The 10575-nt window shown below is 37.7% G+C and overlaps 1 protein-coding gene across 1 annotated transcript in view; it reads right to left on the bottom strand.

The window, feature by feature from the left end:
- Positions 1-2219: 2219 nt before the first annotated feature.
- The window catches only part of LOC119412760 (macrophage-stimulating protein receptor), a 21328-nt gene continuing 12972 nt past the window's right edge, over positions 2220-10575 (bottom strand). The window contains exons 3-17 of the mRNA XM_037679797.1: positions 9081-9210; positions 8850-8986; positions 8311-8490; positions 8078-8174; positions 7739-7963; positions 7468-7614; positions 7218-7380; positions 7056-7133; positions 6349-6558; positions 6160-6240; positions 5468-5649; positions 5229-5338; positions 2970-3135; positions 2751-2887; positions 2220-2649 (exon numbers count right to left, since the gene is read on the bottom strand). Coding sequence (XP_037535725.1) covers positions 2418-2649; positions 2751-2887; positions 2970-3135; positions 5229-5338; positions 5468-5649; positions 6160-6240; positions 6349-6558; positions 7056-7133; positions 7218-7380; positions 7468-7614; positions 7739-7963; positions 8078-8174; positions 8311-8490; positions 8850-8986; positions 9081-9210 — 2275 coding nt within the window. The 3' untranslated portion in view covers positions 2220-2417. The remainder of the gene's footprint in view (positions 2650-2750; positions 2888-2969; positions 3136-5228; positions 5339-5467; positions 5650-6159; positions 6241-6348; positions 6559-7055; positions 7134-7217; positions 7381-7467; positions 7615-7738; positions 7964-8077; positions 8175-8310; positions 8491-8849; positions 8987-9080; positions 9211-10575) is intronic.

Here is a 10575-nt window from a genome sequence, read left to right as displayed (position 1 = left end):
TATCTATCTATCTATCTATCTATCTATCTATCTATCTATCTATCTATCTATCTATCTATCCATCTATCTATCTATCTATCTATCTATCTATCTACCTATCTACAGCAGGTGGAGTATTAACTGATCATAAACTTTCCGCAGAACCCCACTTCAAAATATCTGAACGTTTAAAAAAAGTTTTAAGGGCTCTAATAATAATAATAGTAATATTTTTGGGTGTGGTATATGCTAAAAGCAAATCAATTCAAAAATATTTCACAAAAAACAGCCCCAATATTTGCTTTTGTTGTTTTTAGTCAATATAAGTGTAAAAACAACCGGATCTCATTGCTTTTTACTGCAACATTTTCAAACTCTAAAAAGCAAGTGGATTCAAATCTTTTTTTAGGTCTATAAATTATTCATAGAGAATATTTTAAGTGGTAGATACACACAGATTAGGTGAATGCAGGTTTTGCTCTGATGGGGGTGATATAATTCAGAAAATGTGTTTTTTCCTCTCGTCTACATAACTACATAACAAATGCTCTGCAGCCTCAGACTGGTGTCATTACCCTCAGCATCAATTTCACCTTTTAGCTTTGATAATCCACTTTCATGAAGAACTTTTGTACTGTTGCTTGTTGTGGGGGTTTCATGCTAATGGACTTTTTTTTTTTTTCAGTTTAGATCATTCTGTTTTTCTGCAAACCAGATTTTTTTTTTCTCTTAATATTTATTAAAGCCAACACACTTCTTTAGGAGACACAGAGAGATGTATTTGTTATCAAATATTTATTTATAAAAATTCAGTGCAATCAAGTGAAATGACATAAACATAAGATCAGTTTAGGATAAAATAACAGTCATTATGGCAGTGTCACTTGGCAAGTACATCATAATAAAGTTTTTTTTTTTGTTGCTTTGGTTAAAGTGTATTATGAAAGTAAAATTGGTGAATAGAATAAAACAGAAATACATTATTAATCCCTATAGGGGTATTCAACAAACTTTATTGACCCGTTGGGGGATCAAACCTGCACCCTTGGTGTTATTAGTATCATGCTCTAACCTTCTGAGCTAATAGAAACAGTCAATTCTACAGTGGCTGACCCAGCCACCATACAATTCTCACAACCTGAACTGCTTTAGATTGTTGAAGGCTTTACTCTGGCTAAAGGCTTAAAAACAAGGAATTTACCCAGAATGCATCATTCTGTACGCTGTGTTGTTTGGAATCATTTGAAAGTTGGAATTTGTGACATTTGCACAGGAGAGCACAGTACATTTAATGCAGAGGTGCCCAAATTGGGGCCTGCGGGCCAACCCGTTTGAGTTGGCCCGCCAAGCAGTCCTCATTACTATAATAAAATTTCCTTTCAAGAATCAATGTGTTTTCCCTCAGTCATTCAACCCACTGACTTTAACGTTAGATGGAAAAGTCGGCCCACTGACTACCATATATATGGGTCTGTTTATTTATGTTCATATTATTGTTGCTGTTGTGTTGCTGTTGGACATGCATTTTTTTTACATTTTGCACTACATATAATTATACTGAAATGCCAAAATTTCAGTATTTGTTTCAATTTCTTATATATGACTTATTTGTTATATCTTGCGTTCTGTAATGTAGAATGGGAGGTTAGATAACTATAATAAATGGACTTTACTTAAAGATGTATTTGCAGTTCATGTATTATATTATTGTATTTGGCTCGAATCCTCTAATCGATTTTAAATTTGGCCCTCTCAGGGAAATCGTTTGGGCACCCCTGATTTAGTGTATATTTCATTTGCACAACATCTTTGTTCAGAGTTTTCTCTCTAGGCCAGCTCTACGCAAACCTTCACTGCAGCACAGACTCCAATATCTTTTAAACTGAGGCTTTGGTTGCCCTCTACTGGTAACATGTTTCTGAACAGCATGACATGATCTAAATAGCTCAAAAGGTGCAGCTTTAGTTATTAATAGTTATTAAAATTAATGTTTTGAACATAATTAATGATATACCCATGTAAAACAAAGCCATGTACGATAAAACTTATCAGAGCATCAGTCAGCAGTGAGTTTAACAGGTAAGTTGCATCATCTTGGACCATAATAGACCACTTAAGAATTCTGAGAACAAACTCTCATACATTCATTTTGTCTCAATTATACGGGTGCTTCAGAAAGAAAAAAAAACATCTCTCATTGACTCAGTCAGTTTTGCAACAAATACAAATAAGCAATCTGGATCAATAAATTTTCAGTACCACTTTTATCTCCAGTCAGAGCTTACAGTGTCTGCAGAGTTGATTATTCAGTAGTCAAGCATTCCGTGTGCTAAAGTTTGAAGACATTGTTCACAACTTATCAAATTAGAAAGGTATTTTCTTCTGGCTCTAATCTCAAATCTCTGATCCTTAATAGGGAATCTTGCAATGTTTCAACCTCAGCTTGCTGAATGGCTGTCTGAGTCCAAGTCTGAAGCTTCTGCCTCATTTGCAGAGCCTGTCAGGGAGGGGTACAGGCTCGGCTGATCCAAATTGATGTAGGTAACCTTCAGATTGATGTAATGCTCTCCTCCCAGAAAGGACAGGATATGGTCTACTTCTGTGACCAGGCTGTGGAAGCTGGGTCTGAACTCAGGCTCCGGGTTCCAACATGCCAACATAATCGAATAACTGTTAAAATAATATTAAGAACTCCTTAAATAGGAACGTGAAAAAGTAATTTTGCAAGCAGGTTAATAAACAAGACAGAATCTGAAAGCTGGCGTACTTACAGAGTGTCTGGGCAGTACTGTGGCTGTGGAAGCCGACGCCCCTTCAGCAAATAATATGTGATGTCATAGGGGTCCACGTTTGGATAAGGGCTGGCTCCTCTGGTCATCAGCTCCCACAACAATACACCATATGACCACTGAACAACAGACACATGTGTGATGTACAACAGATACAAGTGAATATGAAAATGATTCTGTTTCTGTAAAAACTGCACTCACAACGTCAGATTTGGTTGTGAACTTCTGTGTCTGCAGGCTTTCTATGGCCATCCACTTCACTGGTAGTTTAACCCTTTGGTGATTTTGAATGCTGTAGTACTCCTTGTCGTAGACGTCCCTTGCCATGCCAAAGTCAGCTACCTTCACTGTGAAGGTTTCATCCAGCCTGGAATAAGAAAGCAATGATGTTCTCTCATAGCCAGTTGTTTTGCTGTAAACTCAAAGGTTCTGAAACTTAAATAAATTAACACTAATTAGACAACAAAAATCTAAAAATCACTTTTCCTAAAGTGCTTTTTTATTTTATATATAGCACAAAGTCTAGATTTTTTTGTTTTCATTACATCGCTACATCACAAATTTAGAAAAACTTGTGATGTGTAATATTATTGTAAAGTTTATTGACTTGACAACATAAGCATTTGTATGATATGAATTGGAGCATTGCCTTTTCTTGTAACGTGTCAAGATTTCTATCTTTGGTTTTGTTACGTTATCCTGATTCATGTGTTTATGTTTTGTATTCCTCTGAGTTTTAGTCATATTTGGACCTCCAGACAGAACTCAAAAGTGGAAGTCGGAACAGGACAAGCTTCCCTATAGGCTGGTTTGTGTAAATGTATTAAGGCCTGCCCCCTCCATGTAAACAAACAAAACATAGCCCTTTTTAGGTGTTCACTTGTTGATTCATGTAGTTTTTACTGTGCTATTGTATGGTCCAAAAATCCTTTTGCTATTATGCTTAGCTGTAATTAGTTTAACTTTGCTTCTCCCACAGTGATGGCTGAATAGAAAAGCTCTGCAGAGAGTGGTGAAAGCTGCACAGAAGTCTGTTGGGTTAGCCTCCCCACCATCACAGACATCTACACCATTAGATGCAGGAAGAGGGCCACCTGCATCATGAAGGACCCCACTCACCCAGCATACACACTTTTTGCCCCACTCCCCTCAGGAAGGAGGTTAAGGAGCATTAAGTGTAGAACCACTGAGGAACAGCTTCTACCTTGAAGCTGTTAGATTCATGAATCTCTAATCAGGATTATCACTGTGAAAAAAAAATCACTGTAATGCAGCTTTGATTGGTGATATGTGCTGCTGATTATCCATGCTACTGATCTCATGCTGCTGATCTCATGCTGCTGATTTTTTCATGCTGCTGTATTCATTCATTCATACTCATCTACCCACAAGACTCATGTTCGTGCTGCTGTTGTTCGGTGTATTGCTTTGCACTATTAGTGATTAACACTATTAGTGTTTTGCACTAGTAGCGTATATCTTAGATCTTTTAGCGTACCGTTTGGCGTTCGTTTAGCATATATCTTAATGCATATCTTAGATACTTATTTACTGTTTCTTTTGAAACTTTATATGTTTGCTATTGTTGGATGTAACTGGGACCCTGTGGACACAATTTCATTCCACCTCATGTACTACAGGTGATGTGAATGACAATGAAGAACCTTGAACCTTGATATGGGCACCAGTGACCTCCATGACCCAAAAAGGAAAAAGCAGGTAAAGATAATGGATGGATGGATGGATGGATGGATGGATGGATGGATGGATGGATGGATGGATGGATGGATGGATGGATGGATGGATGGATGGATGGATGGATGAATGGATGGATGGATGGATGGATGGATGGATGGATGGATGTTCGTTTAAAAGCTTAAAAATGGTCATGTGACCATAAGTGAGCATAAAGCCAAAAATTCCAAGATCACAAACTCTGGATCCAAAATCACAACATAGTAGTTCCCATAAATTAGGTCCTGATGGCTTCAAATCCCAACACAACGCTTGGTTTACAATATAAACTTTTTATGGTTCTAATTGTTTAATTATGTTGTTGTTTTTAAACCTTGTTTCTTGTTTTGTTTTCTTAATTTTTTTCTCCTTGCTTCTTATTTATATCTTTCATTTGGTTCCAAGGTGTCAATCAGCATACCTGCCCTGCGTGTGTATTACCTCATATGTATATGGTATACAGTCAGGAAACTGCTTTGGCAGATTCTTGCTGCTCTTTTGCCCCGTGTTGTTTTGTTTCAATTGTCTCTTTTGCATATTCAGTCAGTTGCACTTTAGTTGATCTTGTATTATTATACCTTGCCTTTCATGGCACACATGTACAGTACTGTACCTTCCAACAGTCCCCTACGTGTCTGCATTTAGGTGCTTTTAACCACAGCATAATCAAAAAAGCCATTCATTGACATGTCAGAAGGCCGTAATCAGTGTTTGATTCACACTCACATGCAGTTCCGTGCAGCCAGATCTCTGTGAACAAACTTCTTCTGAGCTAAGTACTCCATTCCCTCGGCAACCTGAAGCCCAAACCCAATAAGGTCCTTCACTGTTGGGTTCTGTGAAGGACAGACAACTGGTAATCAAAGACAACAGCTTCCTAGATCACTCTGAAAATCTAAACCATCTAGAGCAAATAATCCTGGTTATACACTCTTGGTTTCAGAAGGTTTCATTGGTTGACTTACCCTTTGCTCTGAGCGAATGAAATGCCGCACGTCTCCATGCTTCATGTAGGGCAGAACCACCAGAGGGAGTCCTTCTTTGGGTAGCATAATGCCAAGCAGTGACAGTATGTTGGGGTGGTGGAATTCTTTCATGATGATGCCCTCTCTGAGGAACTGGTCCACTTCACCTAAATCGGTGATTCCTGTTCAAAAAGCACAGTTTATTTTTAATACAAAGCACATCTGCAAGAGCTCAAAGAAGCCATTTTCTGACATTTTTAGAAGAAAGTGTGGAGAATTTTATCTGGGCTACTGAAAATGAGGTGTCATAGTGAGAAACACCTTCTGAGCAGATGTGACGCTAAATAAACTCTTTTTAATACTATATATTTGTACACAAAAACAAGAGGAGAAAGCAGCTTACAGGTCAGCAGATAAGAGTATTAAGCAGCAGCTTCTACTAGCCCCCAGATTTTTGCAGAAGTTTAAAAAAGAGAGAAATGCTCTAGAGGTTTTTCTGCTACATTTGCACGTGGTATCTGAAATTTTAATTGAGGGCTGGTCAGAAAATGTCCACAATTATTTTTGGAATGAATACAGCAGATGTTTATGATATTTATTTCTTGTTGCCACACCTTCAAAACTCTTCATAACCTCAGTGCACACATTAATATACTGTAGCTCTAATAATGATTTACTTTAAAAGCACTTACTGTTTAATGACTTGACAGCACAGTGAGTCTCCTGCTTATTGCTATCTATTAGGTATCCATGATAAACTGTGCCAAAATGACCTGTATGGGAATAAAAGATGGTTGGATGAAACAGCAAAGAGTAAAAAAAAAGTTTACAAATGTTGAGACAAAAAAGACAAAAATGCAAGAAAAAAAATCTAGAGACACCTTTGCCAATGATCTGCTTCTCCTCGATTCTGAGCATCTCAGCAGGAATCAGAACATCTTTAACCTCTTCCAGCAGGTCAGAACTTAAACTTATCATCGAGATGTTTTCGCCTGGCATTAAAGGAACAGCTAGTTGATCATAGCTGGCAGAATATAATAAACCTTGGAAGGCAACTCCTCCTGAGCCTGATGTTTGGTTGGACAAACGTACTGATGCAAAAAAAGGAAAAAACATACTTAGATGAACAGCATAGAGGTAAAATGTAATGCAGTTCTTGGTACTGCAAATAAATAAATGATGGAATTCTCAAATTGTGTTACTTTGAGAAAAATTGTTTAAATTGATCTGTGTTTTTCTATTTTGCCGATATATTCTTTTGTTTCGTGCAGATAACCTGCGTTGCTTTGTCTTTATGTCTTTTGAGAATTTCACTACCTTCTGCTTGTGTTTGTTGTTATTCTGTCCCACATTTAAATAGATTACTAGAATAATTTAAACAGATATATACATTTTTCATTCAAAAACATTTAAACTGAATAATTTTAACGTATGGAATGACATTTTTGCATTGTGGCATAAATATAGGGTTTAAATGAGTTGTGTCTACACTTCACACAGCATTACATGAACTGAATCATGCAAATGTACAATACTGCAATAATTAATTATTAATGTATTTTAGATTTTATGAATTTGTGTGCTTCACCTTGTCTGCTGAGTTCTGTCTGATAGCTGGACAAGTGGCTCCGAGACAATGTTGCTGATAAACGGTTCTCTATGTTAGCTGAAAGGAAACGTTTGATTATGAAAAATCACTCAGGAAAGAAAAAGGAAGCAAATTTTGAAAGCAAACATAAATCTTTCTCACTTCTTTTTTTATCCCTCAAATGTTTCATCACAATTAATGCAAGGCCAGCACCTACTACCAGTGCAGCAAGGATGCCCAGGACAATGCCCGCAATCACAGTGGAGTGGCTGGTTTTGTTGTAGACGACTGTGCCTACATCATAATCTTCTCCATTCACAGTCACCTACGGTGGCAAGGGTGGGGAAAAAGAAAAAAAGATTTATTCTTGTATTTAGTGTCAAAATTATGATTTCAGAGTATATTTTCTTACTTTGACGGGTAGTCCCTCACTGGGGATAACCAGGCCTTTAGGAATCTGGCAGGTCAGTTCATTTGACAGAACCTGAACGTTGCAGAACTCTCCACCAATGCTCATTGTTATTTTCATGCATTCACTCACAGACTGAAGTTTGTTATGCTGTTAAACAAAGCTTAAAGCATAAGTGACAGCTGGTACTTTGTGAAGTACACTATTATGGAAAAAAAATAAAATACATGACAATATTCTCATACAGTATTATTATTGGTTCAAATTGTCTTACATGTAGTGAAACCTTAGTATCTTCTGGTTTCAGATGTAAAATGTTGTCATCATTTTCAAAGGGGATGATTTTGGCATCTGGATGGTAGACAAAACGTTCATTCAAGAGGTACGTTTTTCCATCTAACAGAAGAGAAATCGCTCCAGTGTCTTCCTCTGGCACATCCACTGGAATGGCTGGGGCCCAGCACTCCATGTGCGTGGCATTTCTTGAGCCATTGCAGACCTCAGGAAAGATAAACACAAAACATCCAGTTTAAAATGGCATACAAATCATTTTAAGGAGATTGCAAACACCATTGAAACTAAATCATTTAAACAATTAAAGGAGTTGACTTACTAGCTGATACTTTGTTGGAGCATTTTTGGGGGTGTACTGAACCACAGAACTGTAAGACGAGTCAAGATTCTGACCCACTATCATTAGCTTGGAGCCTCTGTGAGATAAGTGTCAGTGTTAAAAAAAAATACCAATAACACAGTGATGATTTTATTAGCAAACACTTCAATTCAAATAAACTCAATTATATTTAAGACTAACAATGCATTGAAAGTATTAAATCAGTATCCCACCTTCGGAAGCTACAGAAAGGATCAACAGAGTTTATGACAGGATTCTTCTTGTAGAAAAATTTCTTATTGGTAGAAACTTTCAGGCCGTCTATAAAGACTTCCACAGGTACTTCACCGACACTTTCTGCAGCTGCTATGTTACAGATGATTGAAGACAAATCTCCTGTTTCTTCAAGAATGCTGGTAGCAACAAAAAAATCATGGAAACATTATAACAACTCTACACAACACTTAGTTTACCGTATTTTTCGGACTATAAGGCGCACTTAAAATCCTTTAAATTTCTCAAAAATCAACAGTGAGCCTTATGCATTAATTCTGGTTGTGCTTGACCTCGAACCGGTTTTATGTGGTACACACGCTCAAAAATCTGTCAGAAATGTTTTAGTTTCGCTTAAAGCGCCTTATGTATGAAAACAGACCAGTTCATTGATATTGTGCCTTAATAGTCTGAAAAATATGGCAATGACAGTACACATCTAAAATCTTTGAGACAAATACTGTGTTCTATCTATTGTTAAGATAAAGCCATGGCTCACTTTGGATCTGTGCACTTTATGCCTCCAAAAAAGACATCTCTTTGTACCCCAGAGTTAAGATATTGTCCTGTTAGTGTGACTGTTGTTCCTCCAAACATGGGCCCAAAGTCAGGCTTGATGTCTGTTATGCTAGGTTCCTGGAAAAGGCAGATCAAACGTCTTACTTTAAAAAAGTAATTGTCATAAATAAGTATTTCCAAGGAAAAACAGTACAATAGTTGCCATTCTCACCACAAAAGAGAAGCCAACTGTCTGAGCTGTGCCTTCAATCGAGTAGCGGCCCTCCTCTTGTCCCTCGTGCACTTCCAGAATGATGTCCAGGTCACGGTTTGGCATTTTTTCATGAATTTTGCACACAAGCCTATATAAGGAGTAAGAGTAGGAATTTTCTGAGTAAATTCCAATAAATATTATCAGATAGAAATGTATAAATTTAAATTTCACAACATAAAACAGTCGTTCATTTATTTAATCAAAATAGAAGGTTTTGATTTTTAGGGTCTGAGGATATTTAACAGCAAACAGATAAATAAGCTCAGAAGCATGCAAAGATATTTTGAGAATATCTCAAGAAAGTTTGCAACAACAATATTTGTAATAAAAATATAAAGCACTGAATATTGTCAAAGGGCAGCACGGTGGCGCAACTGGTAGAGCTGCTGCCTCTCAGCGAGCAGGTCCCCGGTTTAAATCTCGGTCCGGGGCCTTTTTGGGTGGAGTTTGCATGTTCTCTCCGTGCATGCGTGGGTTTTCTTTGGGTACTCCGGTTTCCTCCCACGGACCAAAAACATGCATGTTAGACTGATTGGTAACTCTAAATTGGCCCTAAGTGTGAGTGAGAGAGTGAATGGGTGTTTGTCTCTTTTGGCTCGGGTGGTGGCCTTGCCCCCTCCCCAGGGTCCCCCCCCCCCCCCCCACCCCCGCACAGTGATTTCTGGACATGGACACCGGCAACCCCCGTGACCCAAAATGGAAGAAGCGGGTAAAAGTAATGGATGGATGAATATTGTCAAAGCTTGTGGGCAAAGCAACTTTCACGATTCACTAAAATACAGATTTCTTTTTCTGTTTTATATTACCTGCGGTAGAATATGAGTCTGAATATACAAACAGGATTCCAAAAAAGTTGGAGCACTAAACAAATTGTGAATAAAAACTGAATGCAATGATATGGAGATGGCAAATGTCAATATTTTATTCGTAATATAACATAGATGACAGATCAAAAGTTTAATCTGAGTAAATGTAACATTTTAAAGCAAAAATATGTTGATTCATAATTTCACAGTGTCAACAAATCCCAAAAAGTTGGGACAAGAAGAAATAAGTGGCTGGAAAAAGGAAATTGAGCATATAACAAACAGCTGTAAGACAAATTAACACTAATTAGGTCAATTGACAACATGACTGGGTATAAAAAGAGCTTCCCAGAGTGTCAGTGTCTCTCAGAAGCCAAGATGGTAAGAGAATCACCAATTCCACCAGTGTTGCGCAGAAAGATATTGCTGCAATACCAAAATGGTGTTACCCAGCGTAAAATAGCAAAGACTTTTAAGTTATCATCATCAACCGTGCATAACATCGTCAAAAGATTCAGATAATCTGGAACAATCGCTGTGCGTAAGGGTCAAGGCCGTAAAACTCTACTGGATGCTCGTGATCTCCGGGCCCTTAAACTGCACTGCACCTCAAACAGGAATGCCACTGTCAAGGAAATAACAGAATG

This window comes from Nematolebias whitei, chromosome 7 (genome assembly GCF_014905685.2).
Source record: "Nematolebias whitei isolate Nwh7 chromosome 7, NemWhi1, whole genome shotgun sequence".
NCBI classification, from domain to species: Eukaryota; Metazoa; Chordata; class Actinopteri; order Cyprinodontiformes; family Rivulidae; genus Nematolebias; species Nematolebias whitei.
This window is presented reverse-complemented; position numbering and strand designations above follow the sequence as displayed.